The sequence below is a fragment of the Panthera tigris genome, chromosome C1, assembly GCF_018350195.1.
Source record: "Panthera tigris isolate Pti1 chromosome C1, P.tigris_Pti1_mat1.1, whole genome shotgun sequence".
Taxonomy (NCBI): domain Eukaryota; kingdom Metazoa; phylum Chordata; class Mammalia; order Carnivora; family Felidae; genus Panthera; species Panthera tigris.
Window position 1 is genome coordinate 37192451 of NC_056667.1, and position 26303 is coordinate 37218753.

General features: G+C 37.9%; 1 protein-coding gene across 4 annotated transcripts in view; it reads left to right on the plus strand.

The window, feature by feature from the left end:
- CMPK1 (cytidine/uridine monophosphate kinase 1) overlaps window positions 1-23839 on the plus strand; it is a 37166-nt gene extending 13327 nt beyond the window's left edge. Inside the window, exons 2-8 of one of the 4 annotated variants that reach the window (XR_006221369.1) lie at window positions 12597-12743; window positions 17789-17941; window positions 19188-19264; window positions 19509-19605; window positions 20367-20528; window positions 22719-22905; window positions 23546-23839. Coding sequence is in view for 1 of the 4 variants with exons in the window: in XM_042997040.1 (XP_042852974.1) it covers window positions 12597-12743; window positions 17789-17941; window positions 19188-19264; window positions 19509-19605; window positions 20367-20408 (516 nt within the window). In the remaining 3 variants the exon portion in view is untranslated. Of the gene's footprint in view, window positions 1-12596; window positions 12744-17788; window positions 17942-19187; window positions 19265-19508; window positions 19606-20366; window positions 20565-22718; window positions 22906-23545 lie in introns of those variants that run through there. The other 3 variants (XR_006221370.1, XR_006221371.1, XM_042997040.1) reach the window with 3 other exon arrangements.
- The last annotated feature ends 2464 nt before the right edge of the window (window positions 23840-26303 follow it).

A 26303-nucleotide genomic window follows, 5' to 3' on the forward strand; every position in this document is an offset into this window, starting at 1 on the left:
TTATTTGTATATTTTTGGAGAAATGTCTATTCAAGTCCTTGACCCATTTTTAGTTAATTTTATTTTTTTTAAGTTTATTTATTTATTGAAATTTTTTTTTTTTTTTTTTTTTTTTTTTTTTTTAGAAAGAGAGAGCATGAGCAGGGGAGAGGGGCAGAGACAGGGGGGGAGAGAGAGAGAGAGAGAGAGAATGAATCCCAAGCAGGCTCCACACCCGGAGCGGAGACTGACTTGGGGCTCAATCCCACGACCCCGGGATCATGACCTGAGCCGAAATCACCAGTTGGAAACTAAACTGACTGAGCCATCCAGGCACCCAAAAAGTTTATTTTATTATTTTGAGAGAGAGAAAGAGAGTGTGCATTTAAGGTGCAGGTAGGGGCAGAGAGAGGGAGAGAGAATCTTAAGCTGGCTCCATGCTCATCATGGGGCTTGATACCATGGCCCTGGTATCACAACCTGTGCCCAAATCAAGAGTCGGGTACTCAGCCAGCTGAGCCACCCAGGTGCCCCATCTTTTTATTATTGAGTTATAAAGTTGCTTATGCATTTTAGATAGAAATCCCTTACCCAGATAAATGATTTGCAGATATTTCTCCCATCCTATGGGTTGTCTTTTAATTTTCTTGATAGTATCCTTGGAAGCACAGTAGTTCTTAATTTTGATGAGGCCTTACACCCTGCACATTAGAACATACAGTCTGCTTTCTATTGCCTATGATGCAGAGATCAAAAGACTGATAAGTAAGTTAAACTAAAAAAGAAGATAACTGGTAAGTGTATGTCTTGTACCTGGGACTGAGAGTTGGGAATGAAGGAGAAGAAGGGATAGTGGTGGATGGAAAAGAAGAGTGGGAATAACAGATTGTTATTACTTCTTTGACTGATTCTAGGCATGATTGTGTCCAAGTTAAGTCAGACTAGTGGGGTGGGTGAGAGAAGTTGCTCATTCTATAGAATGGTTTCCAGCTTTCTTCCTGTTGTATAGTGATGGCAGGAAAGAAAATTTGCCATAAAATTTCCCATAGGCTTACTACTGTTCCCCTTCTATGAAGAAGTTAGTCTCTGATCAAGGACGGAGGGTCTTTTATATTCTGCTCTATATTATAAAATGGATACAGGTATCTGTGGCCAGCATTAAATTCCAGGCTGGGCTAAGATTTGATGGCTATGCCATAAAAAATGTGTATTCTTAGGGGTGCCTGGGTGGCTCAGTCAGTTAAGTGTCTGACTCTTGATTTCGGCTCATGTCATGATCTCAGGGTTCTTGAGTTTGAGCACTGATAGTGCGGAGCCTGCTTGGGATTCTCTCTCTCTCTCTCTCTCTCTCTCTCTCTGCCCCTCTCCCGCCTGTGCACGTGCGCCCTCTCTTTGTCTTAAAATAAATAAACTAAAAAGTATATTCTTAGACTGACTTTTATTGATTAATTGATTGATTGTTGGTGCACAATGATGTTACATTAGTTTCAGGTGTCCAGCATAGTGATTCAGCATCTATAGGTTATGCTATGCTCACCACAAGTATAGCCACCATCTGTCACTATTCAGTGCTATTACAATATCATTGACTATGTTCCCTATGCTTTATCTTTTATTCTCATAACTTATTTGTTCCATAACTGGAAGCCTGTATCTCCTACTTCCCTTCACCCATTTTGCCCATCCTCCTTCCCTCAGGCAGTCATCAGTTTATTCTCTGTATCTGGAGATCAGATTCTTCTTTTGCTTTGTTTATTCATTTGTTTTGCTGACTTTAATTTAATATTGAGCAAAATGTAATAAACTGAACTTTATACCCCCGAATTTTAAAAACATGCACTACCTTTTCAAGCCTAATAGTGGTTTTGCTTGCACTTTCTTCTATTAACACAGATTGGTATATCAAAATGAAGATGGTTCTTTGTTGTCTAAGCAAGATTAATTATGTATAAGGAATGAATTGAGAGAGATTGCTTGGCACAATAACAGTCTGAAAGTGCCCTGGAGACTAGAAGTAGTGTGAGTATGTTGTCTTTGCCATGAAGGTGTCCTTCCCAGAACAACTTGCTTATAGTTTTGAACCCTAGTGTCTAAAGTAGGGCTTCATTAAAATGTTTCCTTTTAAACCTTTGCTGATGTGCTTTTTGGATTCTTAACTGAGTGTTGTCTCTAAATTTCCATCTGTTTCTAGGCTATAAAACTGGACTGTTTTCTGTCTCCTATAACTCTTGACTTCATGCCCATGCAGTACGTTTTTGTGTTGCTATATTATACTTTTGTTTCTCCTTTGTTTAAGAAATGGGTCCCTTTCCAGGGAAATTTTTGTTCAAACATTTGAATTGATTTTTGCTATTCTCTACAATGATTTAGTTTTAAATTTTAAGTAAGTTTTTGATTGCACAAGTCCTGTTTCTCTTTTTTCTTGAAATTAGATGTTTTTTTTTTTTTAACATAGGGATTTTTATCTTTAATGTGAGGCTACTTTGAATTTCATTTTGCTGTTTTGTTAGGATTTTATATTAATAAACATTTAAGTTATGAATTTTTCTTTGTGGTATTTGCCATTTAGAAATGGGTGGTTAGTATATATACTTTATGTAAAAGCATATGTATATATATATTAAATTAAAACTTTAAAAAGTTTATACATATATATGTACATTATAAAATTATGAGTCAAACATTTGAAAGTACGTAAAGTAAAAGTGAAAGTTCTCCTTAACCTCAGATTATGTAATCACATCAATTTTTTTGTGTGTGCCTTTCTTTTCCTTTTTTGATGTATCTATACACAGATACAATGCATGTGCACATACGTGCACACACATTGCCTATTGTTTTTGACTTGCATTTTTTTCCCTAACAGTGTATCTTGGATAGCTTTCCATATCAGAACTTATAGATAGCTCTACTTCATTCATAATATATACAGTGGTATATTTAGTGGTATATTCATATATTGGTGAACATTTTGATTTTCTGTTTACAGATGATGCTTATGTGAACATTCATTTATGTAATGTCTTTGTGTACATGTACAACTATTTCAGTAGCACAACTCCTAGAAATGGACCAGAGGGTATGCAGACTTAAATTTTGATAGATTCTGCTAAATTGCTGTCAAAAAAACCTGAACTAGTTTACACTTCTGCAAAGTATGGTTCCCCCCCACCCCCACCTCCATTCTTGCAAAAGCCAGATATAACAGCCTTTTTATTTTAACCAATCTGATGGGTGGAAAATGAATCACATTGTTTTAATTTAAATTTTCGTGATTACCAGTGAGGTTGAACATCTGTTCTTTTCTTCTTTTCTGTGAATTGTTTATTCTTATCCTTTGCCCATTCCTGTATTTTTTTCTTTATTTGTTAGTGTGATTTTTTAAAGTTTATTTATTTATTTTGAGAGAGACACATGTGTGCATGTGCGCGAGTTAGGGAGGGGCAGAGAAAGGGAGAGAGAGAATCCCAAGTAGGCTCCACGCTGTCAGGACACCCTGACTTGGGGCTCAACCTCACAATCCATGCGATCATGACCTGAGCCGAAATCAAGATTCAGATACTTAACTGACTGAGCCACCCAGGTGCCTGAGTATGATCTCTTTATGTACAGTATATATTACCCTGTCACCTTTGTATGGTGAAAACATTTTCTTCCATGCTCTAGCCTGTTATTTGATTATATTTATGATATCTTTCTTTGTTCATTAAGTGTTTATTATTTATGTTGTCAAACATAAACCTTAACTGGCTTGGTTCTTGTTTTAGAATGCCTTTTTCTATCTCAGGATTATTTTCCTCCAGTACTGTCATAGAGTTTTTTTGCTTGTGTTGTTTTAATTTTGCATATGGTATGATGTGGGTATCTAATTTAATTTTTTCCCAGGGTACCTAGTTGCACAAGTATCATTTATTAAATAGTTCTTTTCTGTGTTGAGTTTTACTCTATGCCAATATGGGGCTCAAACTCACAGCCCCAAGGTCAAGAGTTGCACACTGTACCAACTGAGCCAGCCAGGCGCCCCCGCTCCTTGAATTTTAGGTGCTAAGTCTGTCATTTATTGAATATCCATTTATACTTACTTGGCTCTGTTTCTGGACTGTTCACTTTCATTGTTCTGTTTGCCTATTTTTATACTAGTATACTGTTTTAATTACTGTAGTTTTATAATATTTTATGCCACGTGGTGGGACAAGTCCCACTTGTAGTTGTTAAAATTATTTTCAGTTTTGGCCATTCTCTTCTCACATTTACTCTGATAAACTTGAGAATCCGTTCATTAGGTTTCATTAAAAAATCAATTCCAGTTGAATTTTGATTGAGGTTGCAATAAATTCATAGATTAATTTGTGGAATTTTAAAATACTTACAGTATTGCATCTTTTTGTTCAGGAACACAGAAGCAAAGAATGCCTTGTTTGTTTATTTATTTATTAAAAAGATTTTTAAGTCAGTTTTTTGCCCAACATGAGGCTCAAACTCACAACCCCAAGATCAAAGGTCACATGCTCTTTCTTCTGGCTGAGCCAGCGAGGCAGCGCCCCATACCATCTTTTGATAATAATAGTTTCAAGGGTTTCTAATTTCTTTATATAATTTTTACACATTAGTTGTAGGCTTAATCCTAAATTTATGTTTCTATTGCTGTTTTGAATAGGATCTTTTTTAAAATGTGTATTTTCTAATTAGTCATTGCTAGTGGGTTTGAAATTGATCTGTTTGTTTATAAGAAGATAGTAAGCAAGATAAATTCTTGTTGGTTCTCATAAATTTTTAAATGTACTCAAATATATCACTGTTGCCATTTGTTGGAGACTGTATTTGAGGCTATTTGCATAGTGGATTGGACTGTCATTTATCATACTATACTTGTTCTATACTTAGTTGTTATTATTATTGCTTTTGTTCCTTTCCTGTGTACATTTCGTATGCTGTTGAGCCAGTTTGGTAGTACTTTTCCTTTGTTGGTATGTAATTTGTTAGGGTAGCCACTGATTATTGTGGACTTTGGAATAACTGGAATGGGATCTGGGAGTTTGCGCTCTCATAGTAGGTCTTGAATCTAGCAATGTTTTTAGGAGTATGTTCTTTAGGAGACACCTCTAGTTGTAATAGCTAATGATACTATGCTGCAGCTGATAGTGTAGTGTAGGTATTATTTCTGGTAATATAAATAATAATTCTGTTTCACAGATGAAGAAACTGAGCTCTAAGGTTACATAAATTTTCCAGTGTCACACAGGGTTGTGAGCGTTTAATTTTAAGACTTGATCCCTTAACTTTCAGTTCGGTGTTCTGAGTACGTGACTTCATGCAAGGTTCTTTTCTTGTGGTTGTTGCTGGATTCTGTATTTCTGTAGCTGCATTTTGCCATTAGTATGGTAATTTTGCAGATGCTCAAATGCTATGTTTGCATATATTATTGAATTCAGAGTTTGTTATCCTTTGCACATTTTACTCAAGTTGATTCGTAAATCCAGATAAATTCTAGCCCTTAAGGAGAACCTGAGCTATTAAAATGTGGTTATTTAAAAACTTTTTTTAATGTTATTTGTTTATTTATTTTTAATTTTTTAATGTTTATTTACTTTTGAGAGAGTGAGAGACAGAGTGCAAGGTGGAGAGGAGCAGAGAGAGAGGGAGGCACAGAATCTGGAGCTGGCTCTAGGCTCTGAGCTGTCAACACAGAGCCCGATGCAGGGCGATGCAGGGCGATGCAGGGCGATGCAGGGCTCAAACTCTCAAATTGCAAGATCATGACCTGAGCTGAAGTCAGATGCTTAACCGACTGAGTCACTCAGGTGCCCCATAATGTTTTTTATTTATTTTTGAGAGAGAGAGACACAGAGTGTCAGCCGGGGAGGGGCAGAGAGAGAGAGAGAGACACACAGAATCTGAAGTAGGCTCCAGGCTCTGAGCTGTCAGCACAGAGCCCAACGTGGGGCTCAAACTCATGAGCCATGAGATCATGACCTGAGCTGAAGTTGGACGCTTAACCATCTGAGCACTCAGGCACCCCAAAATGTTGTGGTTATTTTGAGTCTTTTTACAAATTGCATTCTCAAGTATCTCTTAGGGTGGCTTTATTACTTTTGGTATTCCCCAGGTAAATGATATTCTGATTTTAATGTTATTTATTTTTTAAAAATAAGAAATACAATTAGGCCTGCTTAATATTTTAAAAACTCTCTTTCCTAAGGTGAAATAGAGAGGCAAGGGCTTCATGTAAGTGGTTTCATTTATGTCCTCCAAGTGTTCTCACAGGAAATGAATTAACTGAACTCTAGGCTCTTAGGCCACCTGCAACAATATTTGGGTTTTAGTGATATGAGTGTGTAGCTTGTAGGCTCTACAGTGACTATAAGAATTGATCATTCAGTTAATAAGATCAGAGAGTGTTTTTTTTTTTTTTTCTTCTTAAGGTTTATTTATTTTTGAGACAATGTGGGAGACAGAGTGCAAGCAGCAGAGGGGCAGACAGAGGGAGACACAGAATCCAAAGTGGGCTCCAGGCTCTAAGCTGTCAGCCCAGAGCCTGATGCGGGGCTCGAACTCACGAACTGTGAGATCATGACCTGGGCCGAAGTCGGACGCTCAACCGACTGAGCCACCCAGGCGCCCCCAGAGAGTGTTTTCTAAGATTAACAAGACATCTGTACCTATCCATTAATGTTGGAAGTTTTCAAATTACTGCCCCTGAGCTCCTGGAATCCCATGAGGTTTCTGGGCCTGGTCTTCATCTTTGACCATTTTCCATGCCCTTCTAATATAGGGAAGACAGATTGATTCAGAATGAATGAGATGAATTAAAAGAAAAATACTGGAAATGACCAACTGGAATGAAATTGGAGTGTGAAAATTCCAATTCACAGTTGCTATAGGGACCATTTGGTATATAAATCAGGTACCCAAATCCTCAGTTATCTGAGGATTTTTGGAAACTGTTAGAGGAATATGCAGGCTTACAGAAATGGGGAAACAGTGTTGGGTGGCTTCTAACTCACCTTTGCTCTGAGTTTTGTTTATTGTTCTGTCTTCTTGCACTGCCTCTGAAGAATCAACTTCTTCCCCCAGCAGACAGTGCTGGTAAAGACTGAATTCCTTAGGAAAAGCTATGCAAGATGAAGAATTGTCTTACTGGTTAATCGTACAGCTCAAGTCACTTTAATGTACAAGTCACTATTGCATCCTATTTACTTCCCCTGAAATCAGCACATTGCCTGGCACTTCATAGGCACTCAATAAATATTTATGGATTTAAATTAAGTTCCAAGTATTGCCTGAATTAAGGTTGTCTTCTAGGAAGAGCAAAACATTGAGGAAAATGAATAGTGTTGTAATTGTGTGCAGTTGAATGGATTATATCCCTCTTTTCAGGGTATAAGCTTTTAAAATATCACTCTTTAATTAGAAAAAGAACTATGCTTCATGTTAATTTAAAATCTGTCTGCTAAAGCTTTTTGTTTAAGAAAAGATTTAGCTCAGTTTATAATTTCTGTAGTTTATAGTTAATATGTAGATTTGCAATTAAATAGGCATGGTGAAGTGCAATTCATGCATTTGGAAATACAGCAAGGGCAGACTAAAAATGAGATTGGAAATCTACTAGCAATTTAAATCAACTATTACGCTCAGCATTTCTTGCACGGAACAGTTGTTTTTTTTTCCTTTCTTTTAATGCTAACCTTTCTTTAATGGTGATTATCGGAAAGACCCTTTCTCTAACCCTCTATAGGTAAAACTGGAAGGAACCTTAAACGTTTGACCAGTTTTAAGCATCTGGGCACTGTGCAGCAGTTTTTACATTCCAAGTAAAGTAAGTTCCCCAAGACTGGCAGATTCTGTTCTTGGAAGGTCCTTATCAGACATCTCATTTAGAGTAATTGGAAAAAGTTCTATTGGAAATGCCTTTGAAATAAATGAGAGCCTTACATAAAGTGTTGCTGGGAGGCTGTAGGCTCTAAAGCTATTGTTTGCAGCAGGCACCAGACTAGTGAGTCTGGATGGCTTGGGATAGTCCTTGAAGCATTTCTGGGTGTGCTGCTGAAGGTACATTGTTGACAGTACAGAACCAAAATTTAGATTTTAAGGGTCACTAATCTTGTAAGGAATGCAAAGTAAACTTAGTCTTAAATGCTTTAAAGATGCATCCACTATTTAAAGGATACCCAGTAATTTTAACTCACACAGTTGCATTAAAAATATATTTGTAGCAGGGCACCTGGGTGGCTCAGTTGGTTGAGCGTCCGACTTCGACTCAGGTCATGATCTCACAGTGCTGACCGCTTGCTTGGAGCCTGGAGCCTGCTTCAGATTCTGTGTCTCCTTCTCTCTGCCCCTCCCCTGCTCATGCTTTGTCTCACTCTGTTTCTCAAAAATAAATATTAAAAAAAATTAAAAATACTAAAAAAAATTAAAAAGATGTATATGTATATATATACATATATATGTATATATATACGTATATATATATCCGTATATGTATATTTGTAGCTAATATATCTGCTATGTTCCCTCTCTTGTGAGGCTCAGTCACAGTCTGTGGTACTTTCTAATTGCCACACTAACAGAAGGAGGTGTCTGGCATCTGGATCTCTTCTTGCCTCCAAGGACTTGCCATTTATGCATCATTTTTACCTTGAACTCTTTTTTGTTGTGGTTTTGTTTTTTATTATTTTCGCTGTCTTTGTTCACATAACACCATATTACCTAAATTTAGAAAGAAGGAAAGATGATTGCTAAGAAGGGAGAGAAGTCCATCAAGATGATTGGAGATTTGATACCATAAATTGTCAACCTTCACCTAGTTATAATTACACAGAGTGCCATTCTGTCCTTATTGAGAACATGGTGCTTTTTTTTTCCCTCCTTCCAAGTCTTAGTATATGGTTTATAAAAATTTATTGAGTTTTCAGTTTCTTAAAGGAGAAAATGAAAGTAAAAAATTTAGACCGTTACTCTAAATGAATTGAGTTTATATATTTGTCACTAGAAAACTATTTTTAGTTGAATAGTAGCTTGTAATTGTATTTATTGTAGTTTATAGTATTTATAACCTGCTGTGGTTTTGAATGTTGTTCTTAAGACTGCAGTTAGTGACCCACTAGGTTTTAATTGCTAGGAAATTCAGAAAATGTGAAAGAGTTTTGGTTAAGCCTGAGAAAAAGCCATTCTTGCTTTCCTCAGAATTGGCATCAGTGACTACTTAATGACAACAGAATGCTTTAAAAACATGCTCTTTAAAGTCTAGCTGTTATTAAAATACCATAATAGCTAGTATGTAAGTGATAGTTGCTTTTTGTTGTAGAAACTCTGTGGTAAGAGGAAAGCTTCAGCAAAATCCTTAAGAAAAATATAGTATAAAAAAGTGGTAAATAGAGGATTTTTAAAGATGGAATGTGAATGAACAGTAGGAAGACACATGTATAGATTTGACATCGTTCTAATTTAAATTCCTTGTTTCCTTAGACTTTGCAGATAAGGTTGTTTTCTCTCTTTTTGACCAACTGTGTGTGATTTTTTTTTTTTTTAAATATCATTTGTATACTTCAGTTTACAACTAGTTTCTCTTTTAAAAAAGTGATATGCCAAAACCTACTTTAATGCAATATAGAGCTTGCAAATTTGAGTGCTCCAGTGTCAGGAAATAAACACTGTATATACTAATTTCTAAATTGCTAGCTGGGCTTCTAAATGTATGTTGTTCATGCAGCAGAGGCAATCTGTACAGACCGATCTGTGTGGTTTGTGTTTCACTAAGCATTTGCCATTGTTTGGTACTGTTTGTCTCTGCATTTATTCAATATTACCATATGCTATAATCTCTAGGCCAGATGAGAACATCCAGCAAGCATAGACTTCCAAGCAGAAAACAAAGTAAACTGTAGGAAATGGGACTGCTATAAAATTTTATGGACACTAGTTGCAAACTGCTTTTTGAAAATTGTAATAGTGAGTGGGAAAGTGGGTCACGCCTCATTTTTTTTATAAGGCCTTTTCTACAACACCCATTTTCAGAAGTTTGCTTATGCTTGGTGATCAAAATAGGCATTTAAAAATGGTGTGTGGAAATAATTTTAAAATAACAGTTTAAATAAACATTTTGTATTTCCATTTTCTGTAAACGATGGGAGGGTTTTTTTTTCTTTAAACCCTATTATAACAACTAAATACACTTTTGATTATTCTAATGGTAGGGACTGTGTGACTAAGAGACATGAGTGACACTGCAGTTTTGTTTATTCTCCTCCAACTTTATGCCCAATTTTAGTCAGCAAATAAACTATTTAGAGTTTGTTTTCCTTTGCTGACTACCTTACTGCTAGCTTAGAACTAGTTCGGCAAGAGTAAGTTTAGCCAACAATGTTTGGAAATAGAAAAGGGGTAAAGAATGTAAGCCTTCTGTAATCCAAAAAAAGAAGACTCACCATAACCTGGGTAATTGAGAGAGTTTTTATGAGTGCAATTGAAACATTGTACTTTATTTATTTTTTATTTTTTTTAATGTTTATTTATTATTGAGAGATAGAGACAGAGCATGAGCATGGGAGGGGCAGAGAGAGGAGGAGACACAGAATCTGAAGGAGGCTCCAGGCTCTGAGGTGTTAGCACAGAGCCCGACACGGGGCTCGAGCTCACAAACCCAGCGAGATCATGACCTGAGCTGAAGTCAGACCTTAACCGACTGAGCCACCTAGGTGCCCCGAAACATTGTACTTTAAAAGTAGGAGGTGGGATTGTAGGCTTCCTCAAATCTTAATGTTGGGATTAAAGATAAATTTAAGATCTTAAACGTTTATTGCACACTTAAGTATGCATGAGATAAAGTCTCATTTAGGGAGTCTTAAGAATTTGGGGAGAGATGATTTTTGTAACCAAAAATTGAATATAGTTCTGAATGCCCTGATATTTGAGAGTAAAAACGTTGTAAAAATAGATTTTAGGGGTACCTGGGTGGCCCAGTAAGCGTCCGACTCTTGATTTCTGCTCAGGTTATGATCTCATGGGTTTGTGGGATGGAGCTCCGTGTTGGGCTCTGCACTGACTGTGGAGCCTGCTTGGGATTCTCTCTCTCCTCCTCTCTCTGCCCCTCCTTACACTCACATGGTCTCTCTCTCTCTCAAAATAAATAAATAAAAACTAAAAAAAAAAAAAAAAGATTCTATAGTTCTTTTGACTTAATAAAAGGGAATGTATATGTTCATGTAGAGGAAGAAGCTTTTCATTATTCAGAATGGTCTCTTAGATCAGCATTGTTTTCTCATTCCAGTCATAGGGAAATGGCAGAGCAATACTGTAGCTTTTTTGTTGTTGTTTTTTGGTTTTTTTGTTTATTTATTTTGAGAGACAGAGCAGAGGAGAGGCAGAGAGAGAATCCCAGGCAGTCTCCGTGCTGTTAGGGCAGAGCCTGAAGCCTGATGCGGGGCTTGAACTCATGAACTGTTAGGTCATGACCTGACCTGAGCCGAAAGCAAGAGTCAGACACTTAACCGACTGAACCGCCCAGGCGCCCACAATACTGTAGCATTTTATATGACTTAATTCAACTACTACCCTGTACCCTGCACCTAGTGCATCATTTATAAGTCCTACATAATAATGATCGTCACAGTCATAATTATACTACTGACTTTTCGTTGGCTAGTCATAGCTATTACCTCAGTTAAGCTTCTTGGTTGGTCTTTCTATAAAAACCATCAAAATGAGTACATATGCATGTGTGGGTGTTTGTGTACACACATATAAAATGGTGTATATATAATATAAAAAATGCTTCTAGCTTATTTAAGTATCTTCATAATAGCAATGAAGTAATTGGTGACTTTTATCCCCTGCTATGTGCAGGCTTTTTGGTAGGCAATGTATATACATTATCTTATTTAGCCATAACTTATAAAACAGCTATGTGTATTCCCAATTTACAGATGAGACCTCTAGTTGCAACTAGAGGAGGAAGAGGCAGTGGACTTTGAAGAAAGGTAAGGAAGGTACTGGTCTAGGTAGAGAGACAGTGATACAGTGATAGGTAGAGAAGGCTCTATTTGATTAATGTGACCACTCTCGAAGCTAATTTTGTGTAGGAGGTAGGACTTGTGCTATTTACTGAGAAAGGGAACAGACCAGAAGAATGGGGTTAGTGTAAATGCTGATGAGTTCAGTTTAGGTGTGTTGAGTTTAAGGAACGGAAGTAGAGATTTTGTAGAAGGTGGATACAGCCAACACTGGTAGGATTTTTTATTTTTATTTTTTTTGCCTTGAATTGTATAGGTTTTTGTTATGCATTTTTGAACATTATTAATGACATTTAAACTTTGTGTTTTGTGAGGGATTATAATGAAATGTTAATGCCTTGAATAGTTACACAAATTCCTGGATGATTTTGTGGTGTGTGAACATTGTAGCCACCATGCCCTACCAGGTTAAGAGTATTTTTTAAGCAAATTTGATTGTATGAAATCTCTTTAAATGTTTAACAATTATTTGTTTAATGTACAAGCAAAGCTTATTTATTGTAGAAAAATTAGAATATAGAAATTAACATGAAGGAAAAAAATTGATAGTCCTATCATTGGGTTGAATATATTCTAATTTTTTTCCCTATGTGTTGTTCCTTTCAGAAATATGGCTACACACACCTTTCTGCAGGAGAACTCCTTCGTGATGAAAGGAAGAACCCAGATTCACAGTATGGTGAACTCATTGAAAAGTACATTAAAGATGGAAAGATTGTGCCAGTTGAGATAACCATCAGTTTGTTAAAGAGGGTAAGAAGTGAATGCCAACCAGTTCAAACCAGCAAGGAAATGAGAAAGTAAATCTACCTTTCCTTTGAGTAATGAAAAAAAATGAGAGTACTAAATTTCTTGCTTGTGGTAGGTGGTCACGGTGTTTGAGAATGGCAGAACTAGAAATTCTACTTTTCACCTGGGAAGAAATTGGACAGTAGCAAGCATTCTCTGCCTAGAACTAGGATCAGCTACAGCTGAACTTAACATCCATATGTGTGTACTTGATCCTTCCCCAACGTGCAGAAATTGTCTCACTTCCATTTCTGTCTTCTTCCTTTCTTCCTTCCCCTCCTCTTCTTCCTTCCCCACGTCCTTTCCCTTTTCTGTTTTCTTGTAAGCCTTCTTTCTTCCTTCCTTCATTCTCCCCCTTCCTTTTTTTCCTGCTTCCCATGACCCTCTCATTGTTGCCGGTCTCTCAATTTCGATGTTTCCTTTTCTGGTGAATGTGTCACCATCTTCAGTGTGAAATGCCAAGATTAATAGCTATGAAATTATAATATGTCCCATCTTAAAAACAGAGATCTTGGATTTACATGGTAACTCTCCACTATAGATCTATCTTTCTTTCTTTCTTTCTTTCTTTCTTTCTTTCTTTCTTTCTTTCTTTCTTTCTTTCTTTCTTTTTTAATATATGAAATTTACTGTCAAATTGGTTTCCATACAACACCCAGTGCTCATCCCAAAAGGTGCCCTCCTCAATACCCATCACCCACCCTCCCCTCCCTCCCACCCCCCATCAACCCTCAGTCTGTTCTCAGTTTTTAACAGTCTCTTATGCTTTGGCTCTCTCCCACTCTAACCTCTTTTTTTTTTTTTTTTCCTTCCCCTCCCCCATGGGTTTCTGTTACGTTTCTCAGGATCCACATAGGAGTGAAACCATATGGTATCTGTCTTTCTCTGTATGGCTTATTTCACTTAGCATCACACTCTCCAGTTCCATCCACATTGCTACAAAAGGCCATATTTCATTTTTTCTCATTGCCACGTAGTATTCCATTGTGTATATAAACCACAATTTCTTTATCCATTCATCAGTTGATGGACATTTAGGCTCTTTCCATAATTTGGCTATTGTTGAGAGTGCTGCTGTAAACATTGGGGTACAAGTGCCCCTATGCATCAGTACTCCTGTATCCCTTGGATAAATTCCTAGCAGTGCTATTGCTGGGTCATAGGGTAGGTCTATTTTTAATTTTCTGAGGAACCTCCACACTGCTTTCCAGAGCGGCTGCACCAATTTGCATTCCCACCAACAGTGCAAGAGGGTTCCCGTTTCTCCACATCCTCTCCAGCATCTATAGTCTCCTGATTTGTTCATTTTGGCCACTCTGACTGGCGTGAGGTGATATCTGAGTGTGGTTTTGATTTGTATTTCCCTGATAAGGAGCGACGTTGAACATCTTTTCATGTTCCACTATAGATTTCTAAGACTATTTATTAACAGGTTTTTTCATATATAAGAAATAGTGAAGGAGAAATGCAAGAGTGAGAACAGTAAGAAATAGTTGAAGCCCAATGGAAAAGAGATATCTGAGCACCAGGACAGAACCACAGAACCTTGAGGATGAGGAGTAGTGGCTCATTTACATACATTCTTACCTTTTGTTTCAGAGATGGGAGTAACCTGCTTCCACTCCAGAGTGTATCCTCCCCTATTCTCTGGATTTAATGTCTTTTTCTCCACTTTATCACTAAGCACTGTGAAAAAGTGGTCTGCATTTTTCACTTTTTTACTTCCTACTCTTCAACCCTTTGGAGTCAGGTACTGTTTCCATCTTCATTGAAACGATTCTTGCTGTTGTTACCAATGTTCTTCCTTATCAAATCTAGGGGATATTTGTAGTCGTTTTTCTCATAGCAATTAACTCTATTCATATCTTCTCAAACCTTCTTTGTTCTCTGTGATACCATTTTTTTTTATTCTTTCCTACTTCAGTGGCTGTTGTTTCTTTTTTTTTTTTTTTTAATTTTTTTTTTTTTTTCAACGTTTTTTATTTATTTTTGGGACAGAGAGAGACAGAGCATGAACGGGGGAGGGGCAGAGAGAGAGGGAGACACAGAATCGGAAACAGGCTCCAGGCTCCGAGCCATCAGCCCAGAGCCCGACGCGGGGCTCGAACTCACGGACCGCGAGATCGTGACCTGGCTGAAGTCGGACGCTTAACCGACTGCGCCACCCAGGCGCCCCCAGTGGCTGTTGTTTCTTATGTTTCCTTTGATAGCTCATCTTCTGCAAGTTTCTAAACCATGATGCTTCTCAGGGTTTTATCCTTGGTTCTCCTATCCTTTTATGTATTTCGTGATGGATGGTTTTAGCCATGCCCAAGGCTGTCACTGTGCTAAGAAATGCTAAAACCTACAGCACTGGCACACATCTTTTTTCTGAACTCCAGACCTATATTTCTGACTACTAGACATCCATCTGAATATTTGACAAGTATCTCAGCGTTATCAGCATAACCTCTAGAATGTGATCACCTTTTATTTCTTGTCCTGGTCAATGGTTCTACCATCTGTGCAGCTGCCCAAGCCAGAAACCTGGGGCCATCCTGTATTTTCCACCTCTTCTTCACTTTCCCAAATCCATTCATTGAGCACATCTTCCAGTGACTTTCCTTTTTTTAAGTTTATTTATTTATTTTGAGAGAGCAAGAGAGAGTGCAAGTGGTGAAGGAGCTGAGATAGGGAGATACAGAATCCCAAACAGGCTCCATGCTGCACCGTCAGTGCAGGGCCTGATGCGGGACTTGAACTCATGAACCGTAATCATGACTTGAGCCGAAACCAAGAGTCAGATGCTTAACTGACTGAGCCATCCAGGCACCCCGATTATCTTCCTCTTAACCCTCTTTGACTTAGTCTGTTTTCTCTATTACTACTGTCACCTTAGTTCAGATCCTCTTTTTCTTACCTGGACCATTATTGGAGCCTCCTCATGAGTCTTTGCCTTTAATCCATGCTTGTCCCCTTCTAGCTCGTCCTTCATGGTACAGTCAAGGTGATTTTTTTCCAGAAGGTGATGTAAGCATATTCTTTTGCTTAAAAGTCCAGGATAAAAACCAGTTCCTTAGTGTGACATAATAAGTTCTTCATTAATCTTGCCCCTACCTACTTTCTAGTCCTATTTCCCACTACTCTCTACATGTGTCCTAATATTCAACTGTCTCAGCTTACTTCAGATTCATTAAAGCTGTTATGCTTTCTCATTTCTGAGCCTTTATCTATCCAGTTTACACTCTTTGGAGTACCTTGATCCCTGTCTGCTTGCCACTTCATTATTTAGGACTCCATGGCCACCTACCTGGTAAAGCTCTCTCTAGCAGTTTCCCAGGTAGTTTGTGCTTAATTTCTTTGTTTTATCATAGCATCCTTTCATACCTCATCATAGGACTTAGCACATTTACTTACACACACCTGCTGAACTATGAGCCCCCAGGAGCCATGAGTTTGCTCTTCATGTTCCCTGGTTATAGGCCTTGAGTAAATGTATGTGATGGTGGAATATTGATGCACCTCTTCAGGTATCTTCCACTACCATAATTGGGGTAGAAATGCTATAGCAGGGGCCCAAAAACATTCTGTGATAGTTTTGTATTATTGGAGAATATTGGAAAAGCTAGATGATGGGACAAAGCCAACCCTCAGACAAAGAAAGGAATTAGGGGGCCTGACAGCCCTCGCTCTTTTTTAAGAACTAGGAAACAGTTTGAGCACTGAGGGGACTAGATGTTGGTGTCTGGAATAGAGGCTGCTCTGGAGTTGGTCAAAGTCATGTGTCAGCGTGTACCCAATGGGGGCTGGCAGTGGTGAGGATTTGGAGACTAGAGATCTGCATCTCCTGTCACATATTGTCACATTGTGCCCAAATTCACACTGGCACAGGATGGTGAAACGTGCTGTTCTTGCTATCTTTCTTGAGTCTGTTCTTTCCTCTGCTACCTGTGTTTTGGGTAGCTTAATTAGCTTTAGTTGAAAAACTATTAACTTTATACTAATAATTAATGCTGGCAATCTCTTTATATTTGTCCAAGGATTTTTTGCAACTGGACTTGAATTATTGCAGAGAATCTTAATTCCTGAAGAAGTAGCATTCTTCTTAGCACAGCAAAAATGACTTGGGAGAGAGGAGAGGAAGGAATAGGGTCTCTGGTGGCTAGAGCAAAGATACTGGTTAATGCCTATTTTCTTTTTGCTCTTTATAACTTTGTGAATCTGTATGTGAAAGTAATATATGCTTACTGTAGAAAATTCAGAAACTGCACGAAAAAGAAACTGTGTGTATGTCTATTAATACGTATAAATGGGGAAGGGGTATATACCATAACTCCACCAACTTGAGGTGACCGTGTTACTACACTGGATCATCTTTTTTTTTTTTTTTTTTTTTAATTTTAATTTATAACCTAAAAAAATTAAAGAAAAATTTTTTTAACACTTCATTTATTTTTGAGAGAGAGAGAGACAGCGTGAGCGGGGGAAGGTCAGAGAGAGAGGGAGACACAGAATGCAAAGCACACTCCAGGCTCTGAGCTGTCAGCACAGAGCCCGACGCGGGGCTCAAACCCCCGATGCGGGGCTCGAACCCACAAGCTGTGAGATCATGACCTGAGCTGAAATCGGATGCTTAACTGACGGAGCCACCCAGGCACCACCCCCGCTTCCAAAATTTTTTTAATGTTTATTTATTTTTGAGAGAAAGAATGAAAGTGGGGAAGGGGCAGAGAGTGAGGGAGACAGAATCCGAGCTGTCAGCACAGAGCCCAATGCAGGGCTCAAACTCATGAACTGCCAGATTATGACTGGAGCCAAAGTCGGACGCTTCACCAACTGAGCCACCCAGGAGCCCTGCCTGATCATCTCCTTTAAGTCTTGTTGTTGTTTTTTTCCCCCATGCGCCCTCCACTCTACTCATGATTTGAAGAATAATAATAACAAAGCAAACACTCATATATCCCCCCCCTTCCTTAAGAAGTTGTATTTTGTTAATGTTATATTGAACCTAAATCTTCCTTTTCTTTTAGGAAATGGATCAGACAATGGCTGCCAATGCTCAGAAGAATAAATTCTTGATTGATGGGTTTCCAAGAAATCAAGACAACCTTCAAGGTTGGAATAAGACCATGGATGGGAAGGCAGATGTGTCTTTTGTTCTGTTTTTTGACTGTAATAATGAGGTAATGAAGACCTTCATCTGCCCACATGGGGTTTAACCAACTGATGGTCAACTATTAAAGAAAAACAAAGTGATTTTTTACTTATATTTTATATCAGCAGCAGTATTGCTTTGAACTGGTAAATTGGTTGGATGGAACAGCACTGTATTGCTGTTGGACTATTAGAAACTATTTGGCATCAGCAACCTTGTGGACCTAAAATTTGCTTTATTTTCAAAATAGCAGTACTGTGTTTGTTTTAAGAATTGACTTGTACAATAATGTTAGGTAATGAAACTGCAGTGTTACCTCGTAGGTATGCACTCTTATCAGAGAGTATCTTGCCTTAGGACGTTAGGACAACATTTTTGGGAAGTTGGGAAAACTTTCTATTTTTAAAGAAACATACAAGATAGCTTGATTTGTCTTCTAAGAGTGAAATGATCTTGCAAAAAGCAGGAAAGCGTTCTTTTTCTTTCTGGCACTTCTAATAACATACCCAGACATACCTTTGAATAACCAAATTTCTCAGAGTCATTTAATTAAAAGGCCTGACTGTTTAACAGCTGCAGTAGAACTTCATTAAATTAATGCCAACAGCCTGGAAGAATAAGAATCTAAAGAACTGCCTTGAAGGAAGTTGGCTATTCTTGGGCTGAATTGCAAATGTGCCTCTGGTGGAGACGCTTGCTGCAGCCTTTGAGTTGTTTTAAAATGTAACTCTCTTTTTCCAACCCCCAAAAATATGTTTTCACTTATTCTTCAAAGTTGACTTTAGAATGTTACCACAGCTTTATAACTAAGGAATGTTTATTCACGATTAACAAGGGATACTTTATTCAAATGCAAATATGTTGACTCTTAAATATTTGGATATTTATGGAATTATCAAAAAGTAAGCAAAATGGAACAAAGTTTGAGGCATGTAATTGATACCTAATAAGTTAATAATATATCCTGGATGGAAGCATACACATACAGATCTTCTTTTTATTGCGGTTTAAAAAAAAGTACACAGGAAAAACTGAGTCATGAATGAATTCTTATTATGCTCTGTGCTTATTTAACCTAGTTTATATAAATTGAACCACATGTTTAAATTTAAAAGGACTTTGCATGTTGATTAATGAATTAGACAAATTAGTTTTAATGTAGGGTTTTTTTGTGATCTCTTCAAACTTTGTTCTCATTCAGGTTAAAAGAATGGCAAATGTGAAATTCACATCTTTTTTTTTTTTTTTTTTGTACTATTTATTTCTCTTTCTAGATCTGTATTGAACGGTGTCTTGAGAGGGGAAAGAGTAGTGGTAGAAGTGATGACAACAGAGAGAGCTTGGAAAAGAGGTACTTTGCAGACTTTACACATCACCACCTTGGGCTCATTTTGGAACTTGAGTCACAGATTAAATACCTGCCTCATTTTGGTCCAGAAAAAGAAACTGGCATGCTTAAATATGTAAATTGTGTGGTCTAAGGAGATGGTAAGGGAGTCGGTTGGGTTGGGTCTGGGTTGTGCTCTGAGCTGTTCCGTAACGTGGGGGAGAGCGGGTGGATGCTTAGAACCTTGCAATATGTGCTGCTTTTGCAGAATTCAGACCTATCTTCAGTCAACAAAGCCAATTATTGACTTATATGAAGAAATGGGGAAAGTCAAGAAAATAGATGCCTCTAAGTCTGTTGATGAAGTGAGTATCCCCTAGCTTGCCTTAAAAGAAAAGTCCAGTAAAAATGTGATTTGGGGGACAAGGGATAGGTAGGCAGGAGAAAAAGAAGTATGACAGATTAGTTTGTTTGCTTTTCAAGACCTGGGAGACTAAGTGAAAAATGAGATTTTTTTTCTCCTTTTTTGAATAGAGTCTAAAATAGATTTTACAACTTCAGACTTGTTCTTTCTAAGAAGTGGGTGGTTTATTAATTCCAAACCTCTTTTCTCAAGCACTGGAAAATTGGCATTTTGAGAACTGTGATTTGGACCACATTCATCTTTTAAAATCTCTAATGTGAATGGCGAGTCCTCTAGAGCAAGGGCCCCAGGCAGCTTCCATCTCTTCCTCACAGAGCACAGAGCCCCGAGCCCCAGGGGCGCAGGGCTTCCGCGCCCAGCCCTTCCCTTCCACTCTGTAAAAATCCTGATCTCTAAACTGCTGTGCAAGCCCTCAGTGCCCAGCAGCTCTTTTCTAGTGTCTCTCTCTCTCTATTTTTTTATTTTTTTATTTTTTAAATGTTTTTTTATTTTTGAGAGAGAGAGAGAGAGAGACAGACAGACAGACAAAGCACGAGCTGGGGAGAGGTCCAAAGGAAAATAGATGAAACCAAGGAATTAATGTATTTTTTTAAATGATACATCTTGAAAATTAATAAAAAAATGGACTTCTAAACAGGAACTTAGCCATATAGTATTTTAATAATACTTCCTTTTTAAATTACTACTCTTTGTCCTTTACAGGTTTTTGATGAAGTTGTGAAGATTTTTGACAAAGAAGGCTAACTCTAAACCTGAAAGCATCCTTGAAATCATGCTTGAATATTGCTTTGATAGCTGCTATTACAACCCCTTTTTAAGGCAATTTTAATCTTTCATAATTACATCTCAATGAATGGCTGGAAAGTATGTAGTAAGACAAATTAAATTTTTTATCTTCAATTTTTCTGGTTACAGGAGTAGACAGTGAATTCGGGTCTAACTTCATCTTAGCTATGGTGCTCACAAAACAAAGAAGGATATCAGCTAGTTCTTTGTTTTTCCTCAAAAAGCATATCCCTTTTATAGTGTGTGCCTTCTGTGAGCAAAACTCTGTAGTCTGTGTGTATATCCCTTTAGTAATTACAACATGTTAAGATTAGGGATTCCCCACTTCCTTGTTTTCTTGTAGGTTTTACATTTCCAACCTGTTAAGCGAATTTGTGGACCAAATTCCAAAGGAACTTTTTGTGTAGTCAGTTCTTGCAAAATGTGTTTGGTAAACAAACTCATAAAATGAATTCCTAGAAGTGTTTTAGTATTTATCAAATAACTGACCATTTCCTACAGAAAGATAAGAAAACTTAAGGCTTTGTTTTATTACAACTTATACAAAGTTGTATGACAAGGCATCTTCTTTGCTTCCAGGGGTTGGGATGGGGTCGCTGGGGGTTCAGAGCCTGGGAGAATTGTCAGCTTTATTCTGACATAAATCTGAGGGTAAGGGGCAGGATCACATCAAATGACATGTGTTCCTGTGCTCTATTATATAGTGTTATTATTATTAATGATTAAACTGATCTTAACAAAATTCCTAGCAGGGGAACCTTGAAATGCATGTACTGGGTTTATGGTAAAATGATTTGGTTAGCATTTTAATAACATTTCATTCAGAGTTTTTTGTTTTTTGTTTTTATTTGTTTTCTAGATTAAATGTAGGGTTGGTATGAAGTAAAAAAAAATCTAATGGCTAAATTTCCCATTTGTGTTTATTTTCTTGAATACTTTTTTTTTTTCAGTTATTTAAGGACATTTAAAAATCATTGCACTTTGGTCAGAAAAATAATAAATATATCTTATAGATGTTTGATTTCCTTCCTGGCTACTTTTATTTAGTAAATTCTTTTTTGGCATCATGTTGAAGCATTGAAAGGTACAGAATTTTAAAAAGGCTATTTTAAAAAGGCTATCGAGTCCAAAGGAATTTTCCCTTAAATCCATTCTTCCTTTAAAAAATCTCTGAGAAATTTGTGTTCCCCTTTCTTATCTTTTTCTGCCATTACTAATGAAGAGTTATTTCCAAGGTTCTTCATGTGAGATTTATTAAAATGTTTCTCATTTTTAGCACTTATATTGTTTGGTATACAGGGTTAAATAGGGTAAGGAATTTTGTTTTTGTTTAATTAGATTTTATATTTAAAGTCATTGGGAATAGGAGCGCCTGGCTGACTCAGTGGTGTAAAGTATGTGATTTTTGATCTCATGGTTTGAGTTCAAGCCCCACATTGGGCGTAGAGTTTACTTAAAAAAGAAGAAGAAGAATTAGAAGTATAAAGTCATTGGGAATAGTGAGGACAACTTGTGGATGTTCTTACATTATAATAGGTTCATTTATTTCTATGTGTGTTATGAAATTCACTTATTAATGATATATTTTTCAACATACTTGCCATTAGGAAACAAAATATAAGGGATGGATCATATTAGCCACCAAAATTTGTATTGAGATTATCTTGGTTTCCTGGAAGAGACTATAACAAATTCTTGTGTGGTGATTTAGTTCAGCAGATACAGAGGGATTTTGCTGGTGGTTTAATCAAAAAGCTGCAGTATGAAGCAAGAGTAAAGACTATAAGGTTTTGAGAGCATTCCTGCTCAAATAAGTGAAGAAATTCATCAGATGGGGGAATCTAAATGTTTATACTGATTTTGGGAAGCAAACGTGAGGTTTTTAAGAAGACTGCTGAGACGAGGCACTTCGCTTCCTTTCATCACACAGCCTTTTGTGGCATTTGAGAACACAAATCAAGAAACATCGTAATTACGGAATTATGAGCCTTTGCTAGTTTGCTTTTGAGTAGAAAAACATGTTGGCAATATTGTGTTTAGGATTTGACTGAGATACATCGGACTTCATTAGTTTAGTCATTCCGTTTGTTAAAGTCACCAAGGAGGTTTTCAGTTTTGAAAGACCTTAGTGGAAGCTTTGCTTTTTTTTGCTTTTCTTTCTTTCTTTTTTTTTTTAAAATTAACTGACATTTCCTGATGTTGGATGTATATGAAATTACTTGGTAAATAATCCTAATAAATTTTGTGCTATGGCTTTTGCTGTTTCAGATTTCCATTCTCTCAAGCATATTGAAGACTGAGAAGTATCCTGTATTTAACATGTGGGTTTACAGCAAAAGCAGAGTTCAGGATCCAGGAGAATTTTCTGCTCTGTATTATGTTTGCACATCTTGAATTAAGTAGAAAGCATGACTTTATCCCATTCCTTCAAGAAGTAATCTGGATCGAGGCACAAGTATAGCCTATTTCATTACCTACCTACAGCAGCAATTGCTTGTCTCTTTGAGGGGGAAATTGGCATCAGGCTATGTCTCAAGATGCCTCAAGGCAGTGTCTCAAGATGCCTTGGGGGGCTTGTGTCTTTGTCATGTAATTAAGTAGTTGCCTGACACTCTGGAGATAATAGTGACTGAAAGTATTGGCCAGAGTAGGTCAGCTTTTTTTTTCCCCTGGAGGTTTGGTCCTTCTTCAAACTCATAATAATTGCACAAGCTGTAGGTGCTACAAACACATACTCTGCCTTCCAAGCGTTTTCTATCTGAAACTAACACCCTGATGTGGGTAGACCTTCACATGTCTTTTGATGGGTAATGATCATTATTATGTAGCTTATTTCACTTCTCCCTAGCCTGCCCGCATGTTTCAACTAAATTAAGTACTCCTTAATCCTAAGCATTTTTCTTTTAATGAAGAAAGTAAGCTCATTTGTTATGTACCAAGGAAAAAGGTAAAAATGGTCCTAATCACCTATCCCTTTATTTCCTCACCCCTGACCCCAGTTTAAGTATTCTCTTGGATCCAGGTTTGGTTTCCCTTGAATGGGTGTGGTTATTGTGACTGTGGTGTTAATTCTGGGCCTCATTTGTGCTCCGCAGGTCACCAGCTTTCCTGTCCTTGGGACAGCTAAAGGACGAAGTTGAATTTCTGGCTATCAGGCTTTATACCCTTTGTCAGCCCTGCCACCTCCAGGCCATCACCAGGGCTCAGATTTTTGTGAGATCCCTGCTGTCCCTGCTCATCAGAGCAGAACCTGGTTTTCTGGAGTCCGTCGTCTTCAAAAAGGCTCTTTCATGATTTTGTCTTCCTAAGACCTAGCCATAAGAGAAGAGGGCTTAATTATTTTGGCCTATTCAGGGAGAGATGCGGGTAATAAATCAACATTTCTCTAAGTGAGGTTCTTTCAGCCACAGAAAGTGGTTTTTTATTTATGATACATTTTGAAGTAACGCACAAAGTGTTACCTTCTTGACACTGGCCTTCAATGCCCTAACCAACCAAAGGAAAAGCATCTGTAGAGGTAGGTTACCTCATCCCAGCCCTGATGTAGATAATCCAGACAAACTTTGAAAATTGTCTTCTACACTGTAGAATCAAGCAGTTGAGCAGTTAAGCAGCATTTTGCATAAATAGCAGATGCATTCTCATTTGGTTGAGTAACCACATCTAAAAAGAGAAAATAAAATTCAAAAAATATGTATGTGAGCTTTGGGAATATTTGTATTCTACCCTTTAGAAGGCTTCCTGGAAGAAGTATATTCTTGGTAACTGCTTCTCTGAAATTAAGGGGGAAAACTGATACAGTGGACTCAAGATGGACTTCCAAGAAACCCCCTGAATTGGCTGAGATTCATTGCCGGTTTGTAAATGCTTGCGGCCCTCTGAGGACTCGGGGTAGAACTGGCCCTCTTACGACCACCTGGTTCCAAAGGCTTCCAGAACCAGAGGGAGAAGACATTGAATTGGCTCAGCAGTTAGTACTTAAGAGCACAAAGCTGTTGTGCATGGCTCACCCCAGGTTGGTTGGTCCTTAGTTTTACAGAGAAGCATTCTCACAAGTGGTTCCAAACCAGCTGCCAGAATTTGGCCAGAGTATGATTGTGACAAGGCTGCCTCAAAATAGCCTTGTCAAAATGGAAACCTTTTTTTCCTTTTAATTACCAGGTAGAGCACAATAGGCACTACCATTATCCTGTCCTGGATTGGGGTGGTGGTTTAGACCACCATAGACACGTCATTTACATGATTTGGGGGAGAAATGCTAAAGTTTAATGGTCAACTTTCACGTTGGGTCAAAATAGTCACATCAAAATGACCAGTTTAAAACAGCTACATCAAAACCCCCCTGATGTCAAGGACTGTGTCAGAATGTCCTTGTCACATCCAATATCAAACATGATTGAGCAGAGACCATTCCTCTGCCTAGGGCCTTTCCTGCTTAGGTCTGGCTAAGTGCTCTTTAGAGAAGGTAGGTGCACTACTGGACTTGAGGCTGCTGCTGTTGTGCTAATGGAAGAGTCCTAAATGGAGAGGATGGATGGGATGGGATGAGGGCAGGGAGAGTAAAACCATTTGTGTAGAGAAGCAGGAGTTGGTTCATTCCAGTTCTTTGGCATGATGGTCCTTGTAGGAGACTTACTCTACCCATAATCACTCCTACCAAACACCATTTCTTAATCTGTCCGGTCTTCATGATCATAGACCACATTCCCACTACTCTCCAGGATTATTTTGTTGATGAAAATGGGCTTCAAGAATGAGACTCCCTTGATACTATCTATCTTCATTTATCCTTAACTTATGGTTTCAGTAGTTTTATGGATATTTGTAAGTTTAGCTTGTGTATATGACTTTAAGTATTTATAGTCAGCTAAATCGTTGTTTCATATGACAATACTCAGACTGGCCAGTTGCTGAAATAATAACTAGATTGATACAGGAGGCGTCATTACAGTCTGTAATCACATTCATGGATCTGCCATCTTAATTGAGCTAACTGGTTGTGTTAGCAAGCTGCCTGGCAGAGATACTAGCTTTTAGGATTGAGATCAGAGAATTTGTTACAGGTAATCTACATCTTCCTTAATTAGGCAATGTGTCTGTCATCAGACCAGGAGATGATGAGCACTAAAATGGTGACATTACAAGGAGTTTGGTGGCAGGACGCCTGGGTGGCTCTGTCAGTAAGTGTCCAACTTTGGCTCAGGTCGTGATCTCATGGTTCATGGGTTCAAGCCCTGCATCAGACTCTGCGCTGACAGCACATAGCCTGGAGCCTACTTTGGGTTCTGTGTCTCCCTCTCTCTTTGTCCCTCTGCTGTTCACATACTGTCTGTCTCTCAAAAATAAGTAAATATTTTTAAAAACGTTGGCTGACCATTCATTCAAAATATGTTTGAGACACACTTATTAAGGATACCACAAGCAGTAATACGTAGTCCCTGCCTTCAACAGGCTCACAAGTTAAGCTCAAGTCTAGCAGTTTCTTAACTATTGTTTTTGTATAGTGCTTTAATGCAAGCACACTTTTACCTCTGTTCTCATCTTGTTTTCCCAACCATTCAGGTTGGGATGACGGTTTTCCTGTTTTGTGAATGATTAAACTGAAGCTGAAGGAGCCCAAGTCAATTGCCCAACAATATTTACAGCTAGATAGTTGTGAGTCTGGAATTGGACCCCAGACCTTTGGGTCTTACCAGATCTGCCTCCTGTCTTCCAGTAGCCCATGTTGCCTACTTGTAATAAAGCCTGATTTTGAAGTGTAACCACTAATATGCCATCGTGCTTCCTCATCACTATCCTGTTACTGTTGTTTATTTTAATGTTTATTTATTTTTGAGAGAGCAGGAGCAGGGG